The 24,330-nt window shown below is 57.4% G+C and overlaps 1 protein-coding gene across 1 annotated transcript in view; it reads right to left on the minus strand.

The window, feature by feature from the left end:
• LGR6 (leucine rich repeat containing G protein-coupled receptor 6) overlaps positions 1-24,330 on the minus strand; it is a 111,452-nt gene that overhangs the window by 76,623 nt on the left and 10,499 nt on the right. Inside the window, exons 2-3 of the mRNA XM_004438949.3 lie at positions 8,500-8,571; positions 6,063-6,134 (exon numbers count right to left, since the gene is read on the minus strand). Coding sequence (XP_004439006.1) covers positions 6,063-6,134; positions 8,500-8,571 — 144 coding nt within the window. The remainder of the gene's footprint in view (positions 1-6,062; positions 6,135-8,499; positions 8,572-24,330) is intronic.

Consider the following 24,330-nt stretch of genomic DNA (forward strand, 5'->3'; position numbering starts at 1 on the left):
TAACACCACCACGCTTCAGGAAACGTGGCTCATTTCCTGATCAAGTTTAATAACAGTAACAGCTACTCTGCTCCTAGAACTTTACATGTACTAACTCAGACTTATCCCAGAGGGCTTGGGTCCAGCGTCCAGACACCAACCCTCACACCACAGGGCCTCTCTCACAATGCGGGATGCGGTGGGGGCCAGAGAGTGCTGAGGGGATGGTGGCGTGCTGAGCGGTTCTCCATCCTCCTGTGTGGCTGCCCTGTCAGAGGCACACCTGACATCTCCTTTTACGGACACGTGAGAAGCCCAAACGTGAACCAAACCGCAGCACCACAGGAACAAAGACGCAGGGCTCACACTGGGCTGGGGCACTGAGAGGAGCCCTTGTGAAGCCCCGCTGAGGAAGGGGAAGGAGAGACGGACCCTGGGGCTGCCAAGAACTGGGGCCTCGGGATGGGTCCTGCCTGCCCCTGCCCCGGGGCTGGGCGAGGGTCATGTGAAGGAAGGGCCCCTCTGTGCCCACTGTGTGCTCCTGAAATTCTCGGCCTCCAATGGCCCCGCACACCAGGTTCCACTTGGCTCAGAGGGACCTTTCCGACAACAGTTTTGCTTCACGGGTGGAATTAAAACCTGTGCCTCTCAGGCCTCCTTAAAGTACAGCAGCCACACTGCAAGCTCTGGAGTGAGACAGCCCCGGATCTGCACCCTGAGACCTGCCTCTTTCTAGCTGCGGGACAGTGTGCGAGCTATTTAAACCCCGTGGGCCCTAGTCTCCCCATCTGTAGATTGGGGAAGATGACAATGACCTCACGCACTGATTGCATGGATCAAGCCAAATACCCTCTGTGAAGCACTTAACGCAGCGTCTCGCACAGAGGAAAGACCCAATAACACAACAGCTGATATATTATCACCATTAATATCCGTCTCAGTTTCACCACCTACTGGGTGACCCTGAATAAGCCCCCTTCTCCACTCCCTCACCTTTCATAGGATGAGGCACCAGGAGACACATAACCACCCTCAGTGGTCCAGGACCTCTCCCGCCCTTCACTCCGTCAGCACCTCTATCCTTCCGCCATCCTGAGCTCTCTCACCTGAAGGGTGGGAATTTCTTTACCTGGGGGTCTCAGGAGGCTGCCTGGAGTCTCACCCAGATGCCTCAGGATGCTAGGAGCAAGGACAGAGAGAAAAGGGAGGGACACGGGGCGTTCATGCCTCCCAGGGCCCACCCCTCCAGGGGCCCAGAGGCTGCGTCCAGTCCCTCCACAGGCAAAGCCCCACCTCCCAGGAGCATCGCCATGCATCTGCACCCCTGTCACCTCCTCAGTCCAATCCCAGACCCAGAGGGACTTTAAGGTCTCCAAACTGTACAAGGATGCTCCCCACCTCAACATCTCCAATAGATGCCGCCGCATCTTTGCGGGGTGCTTATCTTCCTCCCAGGGTCAGGGAACTCAGCGCCTCCCCAAACAGCTCATCCATGCCAGACAGTGGGTCAACAGAAAGCCTTTTCTCTGGTGAAATCGAAACCCACTAAGCTGAAGGTCAGCATGGTGGTTGGCTGTGGACCTGGCCCTGTTTCCCTCGCTGTCCTGGCCTGTTGCCCAGACATCACTCCTCCACTGAAGCACAACTGGGTTATAAAAGCTGGCAGTACCTTTAGAGGGAGCAGCCCCTGGGTTTCCCAAATGAGGAGCTGGAGGCGCAGACAGGGGTGGTAACTCGCCCTAAATTATAAAACAAATTAGCGGCAGAATCAGGACTCGGGCTGGAGCCCTGCTCCCCAGGCCAGTGCTGCTGCGAGCACATTTCCCTGCTTCCCTCACCGGCCCTGGTTCTGCCCAGTGAGCAGAGTCTGCCAACCTAGTGCTTCTCAACTCTGGCTGCACATTAGAATCACCTGGGAAGATTTTTAAAATCCCATTGTCCAGGCCACACTGCAACCCGATTAAATCTCTGGGTCTCTGGGTGAGGGGTATCAGGCATTAATTTTGCAAGCTCGCAGAGGCAGCCGTTAGTCTAGTCGAAGTCCGGTCCTCAGCACCGCTCCCTCTTCACCAGGAAGCATGCACTGGGGAACAGCTCTCTGCCTGGAGAGGCATTTGGGGTCAGGAACCATGAACATTACAGTCACAAGGTTCCAGAGAGGTGACCCACCGGTGGTTTCCAGGGGCCCTTCCTTCAGTTCTGTGGAGGTGCCGCGGGATCACTGGGGTAGGGTGCGAGTAGAGCCCAGGGTCCACCACCCTCTCATCACTTTAGCAGAGAAGTCGTCCCTCATCTGTTTTATGCATCAGGACTTCTGCATAAAGTGTTTTTGCTTTAAGTTTCTGCTGCTAATAATGTTGGGAAATTTATTCCAACATCCCCGTTTTAAAGGTGAGAAAACTTAAGGCCCAGCGAGAGGAAGTCTCGAGTCTCCTCCTTGACCTGCTCTGCGGTCTAGTGAGGCCCTGATTGTGGCCTCAGGTCTTCCTGCTGCACATGAAACCCACTTCTGGCCTCCAGTCCCTGCATGGGATGAGGACGGCAGCTCTACCCCCTGGAGGGGAACGGCTCAGAGAATGCCCCTGGGCTCCGGGGCCCTGTGCAGCCTTATCCCACGAGCCAAGCGGGGAGGCTGGGACAGAGCCGAGCACCCCCAGGCAGCTCACAAGTCTCTCCTCCTCAGGTCAGTTCATCAACACCAGTGGAGGCCCAACCCCGGGCCAGACATGGCCGCTGTCCAGCCAGGTGGAGAGTGAAGAGTCGATGTCACCCTAAAGACTACTCAATACAGCACAAAGAGGGCCACACTGGAGGCCAGCCCAGGGAGACCTCCTCAGGGATGGGCAGAGAGACTAACTCCCTCCCCCAGTCAGGGCTCTAGGAGGATCAGCCCCAGCTAGGGGAGCAGCTAGCGCCTCTCCCAGAGCCTGTCTTTACCAAGGCAGCCTGGGCTGGGAACTCCAGACCACAGACGCCCAGGGGCATCTCAGGCCAGGAGCTCAGGCCAGGAGCAGCGCGTTGGGAAATCTGCCCCCAGTCTCTTGGGGACATGGGGGAAGGCACGTCCTAGAGATGTCAGCCCCTGCCTCCCAGATCTGGGTCTGGAGAGGGGAGACTGAGGCCTGACAGGAGTCTTTCTAGATGGGAGCAGGCCAACCCAACAGGTAGAGCAGGACCCTATGCCTCGCAAGGCTCCCTGGGAGGACAGCGGTGGGGAAGCCTGTGAGGAAGAGGGGCTGAGAACACTCACACACAGACATCCTTGTGTACTCACACACACACAGACACACACTCACGTACACAGACACACTGTCACACACACACACACTGGCACGCTCACACACTGGCACACTCACATACACAGACACACTCATATTGTCACACATGCGCACTTGCGTACTCACACAGACACACTCACACGTGCACACTTGCATGCTCACTCACTCACTCACATACAGACACACATATACATACGCACACTCACACACAGACGCTCGCTCGCACATGCACATATACACACACACACACACTCGCACACTCACACACACACTCCGGGCCATGGATGCCTCCCCCTTCTCCCTCCTGTGAGAGGCAGGAGCCATCTAGACGTTCCAGCCTCCTCACGGGTTGGCTCCACCCCAGGCGGTGGGGTAAGGACGCAGGAGTTCTGGACACAGCGGCCCCTTGCCCTGAAAGGACCCAGGGCAGGCACCCTGGGAGGCCCAGGCATTTCCCACACCCCTGGGCAGCAGGCACTGTGGCTTCCCTTAGGGCAGCTCCGATGGTGGAGATGGGCAGCGCCTCACAGCCCCGCAGGACAGATATTCCCGCCAACAGTCTCAAGAAAAGGCATGAGGCTGACGCTCCCCGCAGGGGCTGACTCTCCTCATCCAAGCCTGTGGGGCTGAAGACCTTGGGACCAGCGGAGCAAGAAGAGGGTCCCAAGAGTAATAATACCCCCAGGAGACGCAGGGGCTCTGCACCATCACCTGGAGGGGGTAGGGAGGGAATCCCCTGGGAGGGAAGGGGTGGGGCAGGGAGTCCTGCAGGGACGGCTAGCCCTCAGAGAAAGGAAGATGCAGCTCAGATAAGAGTCCAGACACAGAGAAGACAGGAGTAGAGGACAGTCTCCTGGCACAAGGGATGGTGATGCGACGGTGGGCTCCGCCGCACTGTTTCTCTTGCAGGTCTGACAACGAGCACGGGGCGGACACCAGATGTCAGAAAGCACCTCCCACCCAGACGCAGGTGGGTCCCTGCTCTGACGCACCTGAGGAAGAGGATCAGGTCCCCAAGGCCACCCAACTCATCCTGAACTAGAGGCTCTGCAGGCAAAGGACTGGCACAAAGGCTTTGGGGGGCCAGCGGGTCTTCCAGGATGGGGCAAAGTGGGGCTCCATGGCAGAGAGGGAGAGGACAGTGTGGCTGAGCCAAGGGCACCGTTTGCAGAGAGGGGGCAGGAGGCTGCGGTTTCTGCAAGGCTTTGATTCATCGCCTAATGCAGGAAAAAAGAAAGAGGAGGCTCATCTGTAAGCCGCCGCCTTAGGAATGGGACCCGAGTCTCACATCTTCTGAAGGCCCCGCACGCGGAGCCTGCTCTCTGATCTGGGCTGCAGGTCTGAGCCTGCTGCTGGGCACAGATACACCACCAGGCAGGCCGCCCACCCTGTGCGTCTGCTTCAGATGCCTCCCCACCCTGGGCAGCCATGCGGATGGGGAACGAGACAGACGGGGAGAAGAGCAGGAAGAAGGAGACCTGAGTGTCCGGGACCGAGGGGCAGAGAGAGGGAGAGCAAGGTCAGAGATAGAGAAGAGGAAGGAGGGAGAGATGAGGACACTGACGCTGCGGACAGACCAGAGAACCCAAGGGCAGAGGAGAGAGTAAGGGGCGGACGAAAGACCAGAGAGCTCTCAAGCCAGAGACTCAGAGGCAGATGGAGAGAAAGGCTGAGAGCCAGGGGTGCCAGAGACGACAATGTGGAAAAAGGAGGAAGTGCTTAGATGTGGACCATGGACTGTTGACCCCACGGGCAGGGACAAGGGGGCAGGGCCACCACTAGCACATAAACAACTTCGAGGAAACTAGAAAAAGATACTCCTTTCCAGGTGGAGGCAGCCCCGAGCCAGGCGCAGGACTAGATTTCAGCTCCTCCTCACCCCTCAGCCAGAGGGTCTTGTACAATAAACAACCTGCTCAACTGTACAAAGAAGACTTGCATGTCCTGTCGGGGCTGAGGGAGCAGCAGAGCTGAGGAATGGCTCCCACTTTCGGGAAGTTCCAGATACTCATTCTATTGCCCCAGGATCAGCCCCAAGATCTTCATTTTCTTCCCAAACCAGTCCCTGTGGTGACATGCCCTCCCAAGGAACCTCTCCTACCTGACAGACCCTGTGCACCCACCTCCCCCACCTCCTTCCACCCTCACTTATCATAGGAACATGAGAGGTTTTAGGGAAGACAGTCTTGGCTGGGACGAGGTGAGCCATGGATTGGGAGGGAAGGAGATGGTGCCTTCCGTTTCCTTCTCTATGACGGGCCACCAGTTCAATGGCAGGGGATGTGGGTGAAATAACACCCGGTCCTCTCCCATTCCCACTTTCCTCTTCTGCAAAGGACAAAGCTGGGACGAAGAAGCTGGAAAACTGAAGGGGGAGCTTGTTGACAGGGGGAACGGGGACTCAGTGCTGTGGCCACGGAGACCAAGGTTAGGATCAAGAGGAGGAATGGATTCGTCCTTTCCAGGAGCGGTCTCACCGCTGTCTGGCCTGAGAGGTCTCAGGAGTGCTGGGTCTGTACCTGACCTCAGCGCACAGAGACCCACCTGTGGGCGTTACTCACATCACAAAACCCAAAGACCCGTCCCTTCACTGCGGGGCTGCTACACAGCTCAGGTGGGGTTAAATGTTTGCTTACAAATCAGAGAGTCTGTTACAGATGAGGTGAAAGAACAGAAGCGGAAATAATTAAAATGAAAAGTGAAGAAAAGGAAATACACAGTGTCACACCGAGACTCAGGCCACAGACTTCAGTTAGCCCCCGCCCTCAAAGTCCCTGTCTGTGTAACGGGGGGCGACTCACTCACAGGATTTTCAGGCTGTGGAGACCAGAGAACGCTCGTCCCGGGATGTGTGAGAGGTGGTTCCCGGAGAGACGCCTGCGAATCAGAGAAGAGGGTCAGTGACGCGGGGCAGGGAAACATGGAGGGGTGGCCCCCGTCGTCGGTGTCCTGGGATTCGAGAGCAGAGGACGAGGTGACGACTACCTTTCACCAAGATCCACGGTGTGTTCAGTGCTTCACACCCACCACCTCACAGTTCTAAGGATCCCCAGATTTCAGATGAGAAAACTGAGGCTCGGAGAGGTCCCATCGCTTCCCCTAAGGGTCACCGAGCAAGGCAGTGGCAGAGCGTGGTGTCCTCACCAGATCTGATTAACTTGGGGCTCCCGTGTACTCCTCAGGGCCACGGCCACTCCGTGCCAGCCTGGGTTACCCACAGCCTGCCCCAGCTCCCAGGCTGCGTCCTCGCCTGTCACCAGGGGAGGGTAGTTATGGGGGTGTGTGTCTGTGTCCCCCACGCCTCAAGCCACACCGCTAACCCCCACTGACCAGGAGGCGCGGGGAACAGAGTGTGGGGGTAGTCTAACATTCTGGTCCAATAAAGCGTGTCCACGTTTGTCATGGGGTGAGTGCCAATTCTAAATGGAGCAAATTCGACAAAATGCTCTTAATGTGAACACCCGACAGAGCAGGGCTCAGTTGTTGTGACTGGAGACTTCGGGGTCTCCAGCGTCACCGGTGACAGTGTTGTGTGCATCGATTCTTACCAAGAGGCCTGCAGAGGGAGACCATGCTGACACGCCTCAGAAGCCATTTTCTAAAAATGTATCTCTAATAGGAGTCTCTCTATTTGAGTCTCATTTATGGTTTTAAAAAACCAACCATGTGGAAAGACATTACGGTATTTGAGGTCTCCAAGCTTGGGTTCTGGTCGTGGCGTTTGCCACGGAGGGTCCTTTAGAAGGGGCCTTCAGAACGGGCCAGCCCCTCTCAGGGAGGGAGGACGGAGGACCGGCCCTAAATTCCCAGGCTGTGCCCCGTGTCACCTGCCCGGCTCCTTGGCCTCTGCTCCTGCTCTCACTCCTACCCGAGCCATGTCACCTTCACCTCAGAAGGCCCCTCCGCTGCCTTTCACTCTGTCACTTCCTCCGAGAACTACCTCCCCCAGGAAGGCTTCCCTGCACACCAGAAGCCCCTCCACCCTGACCACGCCCTCGCACAGAACCCCTGGTGCCCACACCTCACTGCCATGGTCATTGGCTCACTTGCTGCCACACAGCTCAGCAGCCTCACCTGGAAGCTCTGAGGGCAGCAGGCAGGTCTGTTGTCTTGTTTTCCCCCAGAGCACCTCGATCTTGCCTTTCACACAGAGGGAGCCCCATAAATGCTTGGTCTAGAAAGCTCAGCCAGCACCCCAGGAGTCAATGGAATCATCATTCCGGCGGGGGCAGGCTGACTGCTTTCTTGGGGAGCACTGTCTAGGGTGCAGATGGGGAGATCTGTTGGGGAGTCGTGGGACCCGAGTACAGTACCGGGAGCCCACAGCTGGCGCAGTTTAAGCAAACCTTAGTAGAGCCCCAAGGATCGGTGGTGGTGCCAGATCAAGAATCACAGGCCTGGACTGACGGTCAAGACCGGGGTCAGAGTGACGGCACTCTAACCGAGGAGAGGACTCACTCACGAACACCACCGGAGCATAAGCCAGGCTCAAGGAGTCCAGGCTGAGAGTGGCTGCCCCAGGAAGGGATGAACCAGATGCACTTAGAGGAGGAGGCACGGGTAGAGAGGAGAGACTGAGTGCAGAGAAGGTGGTGGGCATGCCAGGTTGGGGGAAAATCTCCTGTTCAAGTGCAGGAGGGGCACCGGGGATGGCAGACAGGACAGGGCTCACTGGAGCAAAGGCGGCCAGGTGGGTCTGGGCCAGGTGAGGATCCTCAGCTATGGGAGCCACAGAAGGCTCTCAAGCTGATGAGATGCACCCTGAAGATGTGCAGAGCATACTAGAAAGGAGGTGGGACACCTGTAGGTCAGGAGGCTGGTGCAGCCCCCGGATGTGGGGGGACATCAAGGGCAGAGCAGTGGGAATAGAGAAGTAGAGAAGGCGAGTGGAGACATTTCAGAGAAAGAGCCACCAGGACTTGGGGAGTAGCTGGTGGCTAGACACCAGGGACGAGAGCAGGTCAAAGACGACCTCCCGAGAGAGGCGAGAGAGGAGCTGGTTCTGGTAGGAAAGAAAGCTCGATTTTAGGGTTCCTATACCACGTGGCCCCACGCTACTCCCCCCTACCCGAGGGTGCCCACCTGGGCCAGGTATCCCTGATACCCTGCTGTCAAGAAGAGCCTTAGCTTCCCAGGCCCCTTTCTTTTGAGCTCCGCCCTCCTCCTGGGAGCCCTGGTTCCTACAGCTGTTAGGGGCCGCCTCCAGCCCCGCCTCCACCCCAGCACCCAATCATCTACTCACAGCTCCTCCAGGAAGCGCAGGTGGCGGAAGAGGCCAGGCTGAAGCTCCGTGAGGTTGTTCATGCTCAGGTCTCTGCACGGAGAGAAAATGGGAAGGAGCTGTGAGCTGTCCCTTGCCCCACCCCACACTGTCCACCTCCAGATCCCCACAGAGCGCCCTCGGAGTTCCCCTGGCATCCCCACACTGGGCCATCCTAACTCCAAAGCCAGCAGCTGCACTCGCTACGAGTGGGAAACAGGCCGGGTCAGGGCTTCTAGGTCCACAGTGTGTTCGGTCTGCAGGCTCCCATTCCCCGGGCCCCTCCCTCCCTGTGCTCGACCCTCCTCCCTTCATGAGAGAAACTGACCCCCTGACAGGGGAGGAGCCAGAGAACAATTCACAGAATTTCAGAGCAGGAGGGGAGGGGTCACCTAGTCCAAAGAATACCTCATGCTCTCTTTTTACCAGTGGGGAAAGGGAGGCCCAGAGGTTACTGCTGATCCGGTCTGTGGGGCAGGCTCACACAACGCCCATGCACCAGTGTGATCAGCAGTGGAATGGCCGTGGGGGCCAGCCTTTTGTTCAGTCCCAGAGCCAGCGGGAGCCACTGCCCTCCGAGGTCTCAGCACTTTCTTGTCTGCTGCCTTCCCTCCCTCAGCCTCCTCTGCCTCTCTCCAACTATAGGACGTGGTCTCTGGGCACACCACAGCAGAGCCTCATACCCCAGTGGTGGGAGGAAGATCCTGAGCCGCCCTGGACCATTCCAACCTTCCCGTGCCACCTGAGAGACCCTGTGGGCTGTTCCCGTCACTGTCCTCTGAGCCGCCCTGCACAATAGTAACAGCTGACAATTCCCCCAGGCCTCCTCTATGTCAGGCACTGGTTAACCTTTTCCCAAATAACCCCACTGAGTTCTCACAACAACCCCAAGGTAGATGCCATTGTTATCTTCATTTTATGTTCAAGAAAACAAAGAGGGAAGAGCATTGAGCTTTGGAGTCAAAAGGCCCCGAGGTCACCTCTCTCCTCCTTGGGCTCTCCAAGAAAGCCCTTAAGACCTAGGGCTCTTAACCACTATGACCTTCAGTTTCCTCATCCATAAAAATGGGATGAATAACACTAAACTCTTGGTCCTTGTAAGGATTAAATGAGGCAATGCCTACAGACTGCCTAACAAATAGTACACGCAGGATAAATATTTGCTTTCTTCCTTCCACCTGTCCCTCAGGGACCTGTAGCCAAGTGCACCAGTCCCACAGGCCTGGAGGGAAGTGGAGGGGTTGGTGCCTTTGTTCACGTGTTGGCATTTTCTTCTGTTTGTGCCTGGGTGAGCAGCGAGGTCTGAGACGGCGTGTGTGTGCCTGACACATTTGGGTTCCATCCTCTTTCAAACTCCCACAGCTGCTTTTCGCCTCTGCCAGCCGCTCCCTGGGGAGCACTGAGGTGGCTCAGACCAGACCACCACCCTGCTGGCAGCCCCCAGGCCTTCCCGTGGCTTTCTCCCGCCCTAGGAAGGCTCTTTCTTCCTCCAACCTCCGTGTCTCCACTGCCCACAAGAAACTCGTGCGCCTCCTGCGTGTGCTCAGGAAGGCAGGCTGGAGATGGCGGGGAGCCGCGCACGGAGCCCGCCTCCTGTCTATAAGCGTTTTATCTGTGATAAAGCTTGGAGTCCGGACACCATGTCCTCTGAGGAAGGAAGACATTCCGCGCAGGGCTGAGCCAAGGAAGTGGTACGCGGGACTCGGGGCTGGTTCTTGTCCCCGGCTCCCTGCCTGCTCTGCGTGGAGAGGGACAGGCCATCCCTGAGCCCGCCACCACTGCCGACGGGTGGAGGAGGGCCAGGCGGCAGGCAGAGCTGGTGTGCTGACGGCCACAGTGTAGGGAGCAGAACCAAGAGAGCTCGTTGACGGACTGTAAGTCCGAGTTTGGTTCTCGGGATGTTTTCGGGCTCTACTACCCTGGGGTTCTGGTGGAAATGTAAAGATGCGGTGACACTGGACAGTGGCTGGGGAAAGCATGGTGAGGCCCACAGCAGCCCAGGCCCCAGAACCTGGGTCTGACGGGACTCCTCCCCCTGGAGGCCTGGCCTGGCTCCTCCTCAGCCAGGCAGGGAGGCGCGTGGAGCCGCAGAAACGAATACCTCTCAATGTTTACCCCGTGCATTTCTGGACGTGTCTTCACAGGCGCGGAGCGGGAGTTCAAGGAGCACGCAGGGCTGTGACTCAGGCCTCATCACTCAGCCGTCCCTCCAGGGGCCGCACCTCAGAGCTCTGATGTGGCTCCATGCCCCCCTCCACCCCGCAGACCTGACTAGCGGCCTCATTGTTCTCCCCTGGGGAGGAGGGGCCTGTGCCCCCAGCCCGCCCCCACATCCTGCCCAAGACAACACACAGCCCAGCTGCATGCTCCATCAGGGGGGCCAGGAGGGTGGACTTCAAATGGTGGGGGGCAGGGGGAACCCCGTCAGAGCCTGGCCCTCTCACAAAAGGAAAGGGGTGAGGCTAAGGAAAGGGGAAGGAGGAGGAACGCGCGGAGCTGGAAGAGGGAGGTGCTGGGCTGACGCCACAGGCCCCGGGAAGGGGAAGGGTCTCTCGTGGGGGAGGCCGTGGGGGGTCTTGGGGAGCACATCTGAATGCAGGCTTGTTCTGTAAAGTTGGTGGTTCTGAGCCACGACGCTCCTGGGAGGGCAGCCGTCCTCGTCAGCCCGGAGAGCACAGCTCAGACATTGGGGTCATGCTGGACCCAGGGAACAGAGGCCCTGTGATCCTCAGGGTGCCTGGGCTTGGTGGAGGCCACAGGAGCTGCATGCATTCACGAGGGGCATGCACTGGGAGACAGGAGCTCTGGGGTGGCTTGTCTCGTGGGGTGCTAGGCATGCGTGCCACGTGTGAGGGCACATGTATATCTGACACGTGCACATCGGAGCATCAGAGAGTTAAAAATCATAAACTTTCTTGAAACATCCACTGATTACAAAGACAGAAACTCTTCAAGAGAAACAAATGGCCTCACTCAAGTCTTGTCCTTTTGGTTGGAAAACGCTTTTCGGCTGTGTGACCTGGGGCAAGCCTGGTTCCCTCTCTGGACTCTGGCCCCTGCCTGTCTATCTCCTGGCCCCAGGAAGGAACGCAAGGAGCGCAGTGACGCCGTCTGGGATCTGACTTCTGGCTGAGTTAGATGCCGGATGCCTGAACTCAAGCTCTGCTCAGACACTGTCACCCACGACCACTGCATACACACCCAGCCCTGCTCTCCAGGACGGACTTCGGGGGCACATGACATGCGGCTGCACAGACCCACGTCTGGAGGGCCTGGGCATCATTTGCTGCTCTGCTGTTGCCATTCTGAAATTCTTAATACTTTTCAGATGAGAGGTACCATGTTCTCGCATCCCTGGACCCTGTGAGCTGCTGCTCTCACTGAACAGCAGGGGATTGAGAGGATGGGTGCAACACCATTCCGAAGCCTTCTTCCCAGACGCCCTTGGGGTACCCACAGGGGTTATGTGTCCTCTCACTGGACACAGCCATGGGGGGCAGGAGAGGGCCAGTGGGGCGAGGCCAGCAGGAGGGAAGGGAGGGGAGAGGGGGCAGCCCTGGGCATGGGAAGGGGAAGTTTCTGGCTGCGTATAAGGAAAATGTTCTCTGAGCTTTACCCTGTGAGGCAACTGGACCACCCCAGGGAGCTGGGTGAGGCGGTGTTGCCGTGGAGACCAGGAACAGGCTGGGTAAGGGGGGGATGCTGGGGAGCTGAGGGCAGCAAAGCCCTACCTGGAGGGGGAGGGTACAAGGGGACTATCCCCCCGTGCAATCTAGCTGATACTCAAGGCCCTGGGGGGTTTGTGCTGCTTGCATTTTCCTGTTGGAGGACAAAACAGTGGAAGGCAAAGGCCCTGGGTTCTGCTGGGCCGGACCTGAGAGAACTGGCCCCAGCTGGTCCCGGTGAGGGGGGGGGCGCCCCTTTTGCATGGTCTCCACCGTTGTCTCAGGTTGCCCATCTCTGAAGCCAGGTAAACGGCAGTTAGAGTGACCAGGAGGTGAGACCCGGTCCCCAGGCATGGCCATGCTCCAGGCCACCTCCTCTGTGAGGGCTTCCCCAGGCAGAGCTGGTGGGGTGGCCCCTGTGTATTTGGTAAACTCTCTCCCAACGAGTTACTGAGCTCTGTGTGTGAGCAGCACTGCGCCCACCGTTGTTATCACCCCAGCTCGGCACTAATGAGCTGTGGGAGCCTGCTCACGTCACTCGACATCACTAAGCCTCTGTTCTCCCCTCTGTGAAATAGGGATAATAATGGTACTTTCCACACAAGGCTTGTAGTGAGAATTACCTGAGTTAATAAATGTAAACATGTCTTATTATTCATGTTACACTCATCTAATAGAATTGTAATGATTGGTGTCTAATGACCCAAACAACTATGAGTTTCTCCAAGGCCAACTCTTACTCTCAGTCCTCTCTGTACCCTCCAATCCTAGCAAGGTACCTGGCAAATAGGGGTGCGCCATAAACATTTAAATGAATGCATCATGGACATAGGTGAGGCAACCTCCCAGGCTTCTATTCCTGGGCTGACAGCCCGCCCTCTGGGGAAGTCCTTCCTGATGTCTCATTTGAGCATCTCCCACTCCTCTTTAAGGACATAATCTCTATGAAGAACCCACTTGGTGCTGAGTTCCCAACTGGCGCACAGTCGTCGGGGCTGTTGCTAAGGATGCTCACTGTCTTCTCGCTGTGGCATCCTCTCTCCTCTGAAGGATCCCTCCACATCCCCAGTGGCACCATCGGGCTGCTCCTTGGCCTCCTCATCTCAGGCAACAGCCCCCAGTTAGGGCCACAAGAGCCTGCACTGACAGCGCTTCCCCACATTGCCTGCCACGCTGGGAGACAGCCCAGGGTTGGCAGGGAGCAGCACAGGCCAGTGTAGAAAGAGCCCAACAGCGGGGATCCCTCATGCTGAAAAGGGCAGTAGACAGGCTGGCTGCCCCGGGGACGTCTGGTGCTCAGAGAACACGTGCTGAGTTCCTGTGTCCACAGGAGAGGCAAGTGACGGGGCAGAGAGGAAAGAGCACGGGACTGGGGGGACCTGGTTCAGTTAGACCAAGGCCGAGGTCCCCGCAGCCCTGCAGGTCAGTAAGTGATCTTCTACTGGCTGCTGGGTGCCCAGCACAGTGCCAGGCATCGTGGGGACTGGAGGAGTCTACAGTGTTGTGGGGGAAAGATTGTTTGCTCACAAAGTAACAGCAGAAACCCGCATGTGTACTCTGGTTTGTGGCTTATAGACTGCTCCTGCAGCTCTATCCCTATTCAGTTCTAAACCGCGCGTTCCAACTCTACGACAGGGGCTCAGGGGTGGCTTTCTGGGGCAGAAAGGAGGGAGGGGCGTGTAGAGACACGAGGAGCTCCCTGAACGGAGTTCACAGTGGGAGGCACCCAGACGGCACCCCCTGCACACAGTGGAAGGCACCCGGACAGCACCCCCTGCACACAGTGGAAGGCACCTGGACGGCACTCCCTGCACCCAGGGTCCAGAGTTCTGTGGTCGCCAGGGCCCTTTCCCTGTGCAGGGCTGGTCCGTTCATTACAGAGGTGTTAGCACTGCAGGCCCTGCTCATCCGTGCCTGTAGCATCTCCAGTTACTGCAACCATCAGACACTCTGTGCATTTCCAAACACCCCGGAACGGAAGGTGCTATCCTCCACCCGCACGCCTTTGATTTACAGGTGAGGAAGCAGATCCAGAGATGGACAAAGTTACCTAAGGCCACACAGCAAATGAATGGCAGCGTGGCTGCTAGAATTAGGTCTCTAAACTTGGAGTGATGCTCTCTGCACCCCACTGCAGTGATTTTGAGTCCCTAATGGGCCCCTTCCGTCCAGTCGACTCCTGGACAACACTTCCTCATCAGAGATGGCTCGGTACAAGCTGTCTCCAAACACACTCGTTGACACAAAGTTCTTTCCGATTTTTGCAGTTTTCACCAATTTCCAAACAAGGGAGTGCACTCTAATCAGGAAAAGTGTATCTGTGTTCACATACGCAAAAGCACAGCTCATCCCCTAAGCTTCACACGAAGTCCTGCGTGAGAACAATGCTGTGTTTTTAAATAAAAGGGCTGTTGCTTTATTTTGTCATTTCTTGGCTCCCTTGTTTGTAACAAGAATGTCTCCCAGCCTGTCTGGAATCGCAGGAGGGCTAGTGATGGTGGGTGCAGGGGACAGTAAGAGAGAGGCTGGAGGGGTGGGCGGGGCGGGCCTGGCACCTGGACTTGGGGGGCATTTGTGAGGGGAGAGAAGGTCCTGGGGTTGTGTCAGCCTATGTGCAGAGTGGAAACCCAGAGTCGACAGGTGACCCTTCATTCAGGTGGGACAGGGAGGGATAAAGGCTAAGGAAGGAGACATTCCTAAAAGTCAGAGAGAAAGGAAAAATAGAGGTGTTTTTGGCCCTGGGTTAAAAGATCACAGCTGTCAGGGAACGTCACTCATAGGTATTGTGATATTTCGTCTATGTGATGTGGGTCTCCTCACACTCAGATGGCAAGGAGGGACGAGACCCAGGGAGGTCCCTCCCACTCAAAGATGCTCGATTTGGGAAATCATGGTTTGGTGCCATAGGAACCGACTTCAGGCCAAACCTGATGGCTCCACCTTCTTCTTGAAAGAGGGAAATCTGACTGACAGCACGCCAAGGGAGAGGGTGCTGGGCAGAGCCGGGGAGTGGACAGCATCAGAGAGGGAGACTGAGTTCTGCGCTGGCCCTGACCCTCAGCACCACAGGGTAATCCCTTTGTGAAGGAGGCAGGCCCATCCCAGCTATGGGGGTGTCTCTGGCTCTGCCGGGCAGAGTGACTAAGCTGGGGTGGTCTGCAGAGCCCCTGAATCCCAGTTGGAAGTGTTACAACAGGTCGGGTGCAAAGGGCTGCTGCTGCCCCAGGCGACTGGTTGTGACCCTCAGAGCACTAGTCCTGGGCAGTGGAGAGCTGTGCCTGTGGGCGCTGTCCTCTCCCGCGCCCAGAGCCAGGCAAAGTTTCTCAAGAGTGGAGCATGGCGCTGGGATTGCATAACTATGTGCTTCTCCCCCGTGGCTCCTGCCTCTTGCCAAGTCATGCCACCCACAGGCGGAGAAGTTGAAGGGACCCAGGCCTCCTGGGCCTAGCTAGGGCCGCAATGTGGCCGAAGGGCAGCCCACGACATGAAGGGACAGAGCATCTGGGAGCCATGGAGGGCTCTGGACCCCGTCTCCTCTCTGCCCTCTCTCTGAGAGATGGTGTAGACCTGCGCTGTCCAATAGAGCAGTCACTACCCACATGTGACTATTTACATTTAAATTCATCAAAATTAAATCCAATTTAAAATTCAGCTCCTCGGCCACACCAGCCACATTTCAAGTCTCAATAGCCACACGTGGCTAATGGCCACCACTTCGGACAGCGCAGATCTAGAATACACCCACCGTCACAGGGAGTCCTACTGGACAGTGCTGGGTACGGCCTCTGCAGTTGCGCTGACCCGCGTTTGGTTCCTAGCTCTGTCGCTTACTGGCTATGTGACTTTGGGCAGGTTACTTCACCTCTCTCTGCCTTGTTTCCTCACTGGTAAAGTGCTCAGCCAGTGCCTAGCACACGGTGAATACCAACCAATGTGACCTGTGAGCACCACTCCCCAACCCTGCCACCAACCAAGGCCTAGCTGAAGTGCCTCCTCCTACAGGAAGCCTCCAGGCTTCAGCCACTCTTTTACTCATCCCGCCACGTGTCATTCCACCAACACCTACGGAGTCCCCACTGTACACCAGGCCCTGGGCAGGTGACGGAGCTGCAAAGTCCAGGCACGTGCGATCCCTGCCCTCCAAGAGCCCAGTCAAGTGGGACAATGACAAGAGAGTGGACCAGTACAAGCCTGAATGATAAGTGCTGGGCCTGGGCTGGAGTGTCACAGGCGTCCCCAGACTAATCGATGTGGCCTTTTGACTCTGATCTCAGTGGGTTCAGCTCCTATGTCAGGCCCCACGATCCTGTCCTCGTCTATGAACTGTCGCCTCCTCATCTCAGATTGCCCATCCATGTGGCTGGTCTCCCCATGGGGCTGGGAGCTCTGCCACGGCTCCCAATTACCTGTCCTTGTCACACATAAACAACACCAGCTTCAAGGTCCATTTTCTATGCAACAATGGAGGGCTGGACCACACGCGGCCCCCCACTGGGAGGACTGAAGAAGAGTGTGAGACAGCCCTGACGCAGGAGGGAAAGAGGACAGACCCAGCAAACAGAGCTGCCGTGTCCTTCAGGACTTGCCCATGTGTCCCGCCAAGCCCGGGTTTCCCCTGCCTCCCGGCGTCTTCTCCAGCTCTCACCCGGATCCCCAGCTCCATCTAGAAGCAGCATGTCTGTGTGGAGGTGCGTGGGGTGAATTCTCTCTCCCCATCAGACTTGAAGCACCTCAGAGAGAAGCACTGTGACATCCTGTGAGACGCGACCTCCCCACAGGGAAGAACGGTGTCCGCCAGGAGAGGGGCTGGGTGGAGTGGGGAGCCGGGAAGGGGGGCAGGGGCGCAGGTGGGAAGGCCCAGGACAGCCCCGGGGCAGGAGGTGGGCCTGCTTTGCGTGCCGACTGCAGCCCTGAGCCTTGTTTGTTTACAGAAGCTCCTGGTCCTCCTGCCTTTACATCACCAGATAAAGAGGCAGGTGTGTCTGGGGCAGAAAACCAAGGGAGGCCCCTCTGTTGAGTCACCCCCACACCCACATCCGGATGGAAGCTCTCCTCTCTCTTCAGGCCTCCCTCCTCCCCTTCCCATCCCGGCAACTCCACTCGCCACGACCCCCACACACTGAAGAGCAGCCACTCACCGCCCAGGCCCCCGCCGGGGCAGCACCAGATGCCTAGCCTCACGGTTTTCTAAATTGGGCCGGGTCCCAGTGTCAACTTGAATCTGGTGGGAAAGAGCAGAGGCTGGAGGTTCAGAGCGTGTAATAAGCACTTCCTTTGCCAGGGCAGACACTGCTGAAGCCTTTGCAGACCCACTTTACAGGTGTGGCTCAGCAAAACTAAGGTCCTTCTGAAGCCAAAGGCCTGGAGGCTGTCCAAGCGCAGCCCTCCACCCCTCCCCTTCGCCTCCACTGGAATACCTTTCACAGTTTATCCTGGTCTCTTTTAATCTAATCATTTTATCGGGCCAGGGAATGAAGCATTATTTATTTCCACTTAAAAGAAGAAACGGATACTGAGAAACATGTTACCTCACATCTAGTCACGTGGTAACAAGCAGCAGAGCCCACATGGGCCGCTTTGGTTGAACCCAAGTTCCACAGCAAACAGTGGCTGGGTCCCCGTGGTACCAGCCCAGGGCTCCCTGCCGCCCTGCCCGCACCCCTGCCCATGCCCCCCCTGCCCACAGGGGCTGAAAGGGCCCGGAAGTGGGGAGGCGGCCGCAGCGTCAGGAACAATGGAGGGGGATTAGGGCCGGCTGGGAGGGCCCCAGGGCCCCGCCCGTCGCGTCGGCCTCTGGGTCCCACTCCCAGGACCTGTGGAACTTTCTGGAGCTCGGATCCCTTCCTCCAAGCCCACCTGTGCACCGCGCCCTGCTCGGGGCAGGTCCTGCCATGCCCGCCCTCAGTGGCTCCCCTCCTCCCAGCGCCACTGGCCCCTGAGGCCCCCAGTGCCAGGTCCCAGGGCGATTCCTGCCACGTTCCGCGTGATCCTGTCCTGCCACCTCCGTCCTTCCCTCTGGCTGGCACCCCAACAACCTACCCTCTTCCCTAACTCCTGGTTCATGGGACTTGTAGAAAGACTAGATCCAAGATCTAGATCTAACACTCCGGTCCAGCAAGAAGTCCTTCCTGAGGTCTGGCCTCACTCCCTCAGGCTGCAGTTGGACTGAGCAGAGGGCTGCGCCTCCCTTTGGAGTGTAATGGTTTGTGGGCTCTGGTGTCACACTGCCGAGTTTGTTTCTTGGCAGTAACATTCACCAGTTGTCTGACATGGGGAAGTTACTTTTCCTCTCTGTGCCTTAGTTTCTGCATCTATAGAATGTTATCCAATGGCTCCTCTTCCAGGAATTGTTGTGAGGAGTAAACGGGAAGACCCCTGTGTGCAGGGTGTTCGCTATGCCCACCGGGGGCCAGGAGTTCCAGTTAGCATCCCTCCCCCACGTGCAGTCACCCCAGAACCCTTCATCATGGAGAGCAGCACCACAGAGCTATAGCAGAGCTGGGCCGGGGAGGCTGCAGGAGGGGAGGGCCTTCTGGATCAGACTGGCCCTTAGAGGGCACCAGCTGCTGCTTCTCTGATGTCTCCAAGTGGTGCCACTGCCTCAGCCCTGATCACGCATCCTTTGATCTTCTGATCTCTGGCCATGGTCCTCCAGCCAAAGGCCTTCCTGCCTGCCCAGCCTTCTCCGGGGAGAGGCAAAGGGCTGGTCTCCCTCCCCTCCCCCAAGCTCCTCCCTCCTCCTTGTGTTGTGTGTGCGTAACCAGGACCACATAGAGGACGGTGGAATAGACAGCTTCCCTCTGAGGTGGTGGAGTCTGGGGGAGAGGGGACATGGGGAAGGGCTGGCCACTGGGCTACCACTTGGCATGGTGCCCTGGGCTGGACCAGACAATGGTGGAAAAGTGCCTTCAGCCTAAGTTCCTTGGTCCTAGTACCATTGTGTGCAGAGCCTCTCTGAGCCCTGGAGGAGGTATGTGCCCATGTGTACAGGAGGGAGGGAGGAGGAGCCACACCCTGCCCTGAGGAAACCGCCCTCTGAGGACAGATTCAGAACCACAGGCACAGCTGGACAGAGCCTTGAACCTTTGTGCTGGAGGAATCTCAAGTTCCTGTGGATCAGGTGACAGTCAAGGGGGGCTTCCTGGAGGAAGCCTGTCCTGCAGTGGCCAAGAGGGACAGGTTTAGCCATCAAGAAGTGGCCTTTGCAAAAGGGAATTGAGCTGGGGTGCTTAGGATGGCAGTGAGGGATGGTGTAGTAGGCCAAATGGTGGCCCCCCAAAAGATATGTCTAACGTCCTAACCCCTGGAACCTGGGGATGTGACCTCACTTGGAAAAAGGGTCTTTGCAGGTGTGATTAAGTGAAGGATCTTGAAATGAGGAGGGCATCTTAGACTATTCAGGTGGGCCCTAAACCCAATGACAGCCGCCCTTATAAGAGACACACCCAGAGGAGAAGGTGACGTGAGAGGAAGGCAGAGATAGAGTGATGTGGCCACAAGCCCAGGAAGACAGCAACCCTGGAAGTTAGAAGAGATGCACAGTGCGTGTTCGCCTCGAGCCTCTGTAGTGATGTAGCCCTGCCGACACCTTGATCCTGGGCTTCTGGCCTCCAGAACTATGAGAGAACCAACTTCCATCATTGTAAGCCACCCAGTTTGTGGTAGTTGGTTATAGGAGCCACAGGCATCTATACAGTAAGTAGTCCAAGGGTCTCAATATACTGCTGGTCCTCAAGGCCCCACTGTGAGCTCCCCCTGCCCTCTCCCTCTGCTCACCCTCCACCACTGGCCTCCCTCCTGAGGCCTCAGACCAAGCTGATGACCTGTCCTACGCTTCACCTAGGAAACTCATTCCCACCCTTGAGACTCCTCCTGCATCCACTACGATCCAGCAATTCACTCCTGGGTGTGTAACCACCGGAAACGCATCCATGTGCTCACCGGCGACTGTAGAAAACTGATCCCAGCACACCATCGATGTGCCCCCAAACCAGAAAGCGTCCAGTGCCCAGCAACAGTGGGATGGGTGCATTGTGCCATGTTCTCCACTGTGAACGTGCACAGCAATGAGAATGAGTGAGGCACCCATGGCGGTGGTGTGGACAGATCTTCAAACACGAGGAGGGAAAGAAGCCAGACACAAGATAGGGCTCCATTTACATAAGTTCAAAACACAGGCACAATGTACTTGTGCTAGACATCGTGGCAGTCATTACCCTCGAGGAGGCGGGTGGTGACCGGAAGGAGGCGTGGCCAGTGGAAGACCCTAGAAAGCAGCTGACATTCTGTGCCTTGGTCTGGGACTGGTTACACAAGTGTGGTCAGCTAGTCAACATTTATCAGGCTATACTCTTGCAATAGGTACCCTCTTCTGCAATGTAGATTATACTTAAATAAAATGTTTTAAAAAAAGAGACTCATTCTGGGGGCCGGCACGGTGGCGCAGCAGTTAAGTGCGCACGCTCCACTTCGGCGGCCTGGGCTTCGCAGGTTCAGATCCCGGGTGCTCACCGATGCACCGCTTGTCAAGCCATGCTGTGGCGGCATCCCATATAAACTAGAGGAAGATGGGCACGGATGTTAGCCCAGGGCCAGTCTTCCTCAGGAAAAAGAGGAGGATTGGCAGATGTTAGCTCAGGGCTGATCTTCCTCACAAAAAAAAAAGAAGAGAGACTGGTTCTGAAAGTCTTCCATGAACCTCAAGCTGCTAAAGTTCCTCTCTCAATTCCCGTGGCGTCTTGTGAATCCTTCTCAGGCTTTACCTTCTTGAATTGAAGGTGCATTTCCTTCTCACTCATCCGTGTATCCCCAGCACCTTGCACAGACTCTGGCATACAGTAGGTGCTCCACAAATACTTTCTGAGATTTGCTGGCAACGCCAAGGGCTTTGGTGTCCTCAAGCTTCGCTCCCAGACTTCCCTGGCCATCAGTCTCTGTGCCCTGGATGGTCACAGGACTCCACAGCGGGCCATGTTCCCCCACCTCCTGAGTCCCCACAATAGCCGGTGCATCCCTCCATCCCAGACTCACAGGGTGGTAACTTGCTGACCGCTGGCCTGAGACCTCTCTTCGCACAGACTGCAGGCCTTACTCATCTTGGACCTTCGGAGCCCAGGCAAGTGCCAGACACAGTGGAGGTTCAAGAACCAACAGCCTCAAGTCACCAGAGCCCGCTCCATCCACGCCCAGAGGCAAGCACATACCTCTGTTCGTCTTAGCTTGTTTGAGACTGGATGGAAATTTTCAAAGGAGGTTTTCTTCAAAAAAAAAAAAAAAAGAATAGCAAAGAGAATGAATAGAAAAGGCGAAAGCTTCTAAGTGGAAGGGTTTACAGAACAGATGTCTCATTCTAATGAAACCCGAGCCTGGCCACCAGCCGGCTGACTGGCAGCTTCAGAGGCTCCGCAGCACGGCTCCGTCCTCACCGCAGTCGTCTGGGTTGCCTGCCACACCTCTGGCCTGCGGTGGAGCCAGGTCAGTGCCACTGCCAGGCCTGAAGAGGGCTGCCCACCCCCGCTCACCCAGGTGAGGACCTCTGCTCCAGCCTGGGCTGGTTCCTGCTCTGCACCTCCCGCCTCTGGCCACCGGTTTGTTGATTCACTCACTCATTCACTCCTCCCCTCATTCCACCAATATTTTGGGGCACCCGTGTGCGAGGGGTGTGTGCCAGCACCGAGGAGATGGGAGGGCACTGGCAGCTGGGCCCTGCTTTCCCGGGGCTCCAGCCTGGTCTGAGAAACAGACAAGTAAACGGGATGAGCCCGGTGGCAGAGCGGGCATGCAGAGCGGAGCCCTCGCCAGGGCTGAGGGGTGAGGTGGGCTCCCCCGGGGAAGAGGCATCTCAGTCAGCCCCTTGTGTCCTAAGACAAGCCGATGCATCCTTGGCTTCCTCCAGAGAGACTCCCCCTGGATCCTACTTCCTCCTGCCCCCAGAGCTGCAGGCTTCTGGTCTGAACCCATTTCTTAACCACAGCCTTGCAGGAAATCACAGAGAGGCCCACGGGCTCTTTCTTATCACCCCTGATGTGAACCCGTGGTGCACCACCCAAGTGCACAGTAGGTGAACTCAGTTTGTGGTGGGGGGGCAGAGACTCAGCTGATGGTCTGACCTCCCCAAGGACCGGCTTTAGGGCAGTGGTTGGCCCAGTTCAGAATGTAGGTTCCAACTCAGCGGATCCAGGCCAGGGCCTGAGCTTTTGCCTCCTAACATGTTGCTGGTCTGTGGACCACACTTTGAGTAAAAGGCTTTAGGATATCCTAATAAATCTCCTTTAAGCAACCCCTCATAAATGTTTTTCTAATCACTTTTTTGCTAAATATTGACTAGACTGCCTTATCGAGACATCCAGGTGAGGCCTGGCTGAGACAAGGGTGCTGCCCTCTCCCAATACGGTGGGGCCACACGGGCATTGTGTGGGCCAGCTGCAGCAGAGCGCAGGGAGCAGGGAGGCTGTAGTGAGGTGCAGAATCCCGTAGAGGGGCAGGCGGAGGCCCTCAGCCTCCTCATCGCAGGCAGGCCCTCCAGGATCCCCGGGGACCGCATGGCATCTCCATCTCTGGCCGACAAGTTTGCCTCTACGGGCCAGGCCCACTACCTCGTGGAGAAAGTGAAGCGACACCCAGTCCACCTGCCAATGCCTACGGGCTAACAAAGCAGGGGGTAGCTGCTGGCTCTCTCCCCTGACCAAACAGGAAGGAAACTCAGGAACGTTAGAGTAGGAGGGAGCAGGCACACCAGGAGGAGCTTCCCAAGGATCACATTCCTGAGAGTCAGCACCAAAGCAAGCGGTGGGATGGCGAATGGCTGGCCTGTCCATGTGGGGTTCCAGCCCAGGCTAGGGGCAGGGGCTGCAGCAAGCCTTCAGGAGGCCACCAAGCCAAGCCTTGCCACTACTACACTCTCCACCCCCTCCCCCCTGTAGGCCCCAGGGCCGTCCACCGGCCCCAGGCACACCAGGGTTCCAGGGTTAGCCAGGTATTTCCCAACCACAAGCCCCACCCCCAGCAGGTCCCCCGGGCCCCACAGCGTGGTGCCTTTGGGCCCCCATGTCCGTCTGGATGGTGAAGCTAATTCCTTCTGGCAGGTGGAGGCAGGGCAGGCAGAGGGGGAATGGCACCCTGGGCTTCTGCATTCAGGGCAGGGGAGCCAGCAGCGAGGCGCGGGTTGGCGTGGCGTCGGCAGGCGGGGAGGGGGCGGGTGGCATTCCTCTTTCCGCTGGCTGCACGCAGTTAATGGGGGGCCTTGTTCTGGCTGGGCACGCAGCCCTGGAGGTGCTGGTGGCAGCCCTGCCCTGTCCCAGCCCCGGGATCTCCAGTCTCCCTGAGTGAAACTGTGAGTCTCAGGGGACCCCGGCACCTCCCACACGGGGCTCATCATGGCCTCCCCCGCTCCTCCTCCTCCCTCTGCATCTGTACTTAAACACAGTTATGGTCTCTATAATATCCTGGGTTCGGGAACTATCAGCCCACAGGAAACAGGCCCAGAGATCAGAGGGCTTTTCAGAGGCACTCAGCATAGACAGAGTCCCAGCCAGGGTCTCCTGATTCCAACTCCATGGAGCAGAGCGCAAATCTGAAGGTGCAGGGTGACAGGGGTCACGGAGGCTGCAGACAAAATCGAGGAAGGGTCTACCAACACCCCAGTTCTCCCAGAATGTGCAGCCTGTCACCGCACACTGCAAAGAAAACCGCAGCAGGAGGTGGGCGAGTGGGAGAGGGGCTCTGCGGGTTGGGGGCTCACATGGTGTGTGACCAAATCCTTGTCTCCCTCTGGGACCAGGACTGGGATTGCTCTCTGGAGAGTTGTTCACATAATACAGCGCCTGGCACGGCCGTGCCTGCTGCTAAGCGCAAGCTCCGCACACGTTTGTCGTTGACTGAATACAGTCGCTCCCACCCCTGAATGGTCACAACGTGCTGGACTCGCTCTATTAACTCACATATCCCCGACAACAACCCTGTGAGGTGGTCATCACTGTCATCCCCATTTACAGGTGAGGACACTCAGGCCAAAGAGAGTAAATCCTCCCCACGGGCTGTGGAAAGGCAGAGCCAGGACCTGACCCAGGCTGGGGCTCCAAGACTCGTGAACTGACCACTCTGCTATGCTAGAGAAACTGGGAGGAGCCGGCACACACAGGATGCTGAG

Source organism: Ceratotherium simum, chromosome 36 (assembly GCF_057802395.1).
Source record: "Ceratotherium simum simum isolate JZ-2026a chromosome 36, ASM5780239v1, whole genome shotgun sequence".
Taxonomy (NCBI): domain Eukaryota; kingdom Metazoa; phylum Chordata; class Mammalia; order Perissodactyla; family Rhinocerotidae; genus Ceratotherium; species Ceratotherium simum.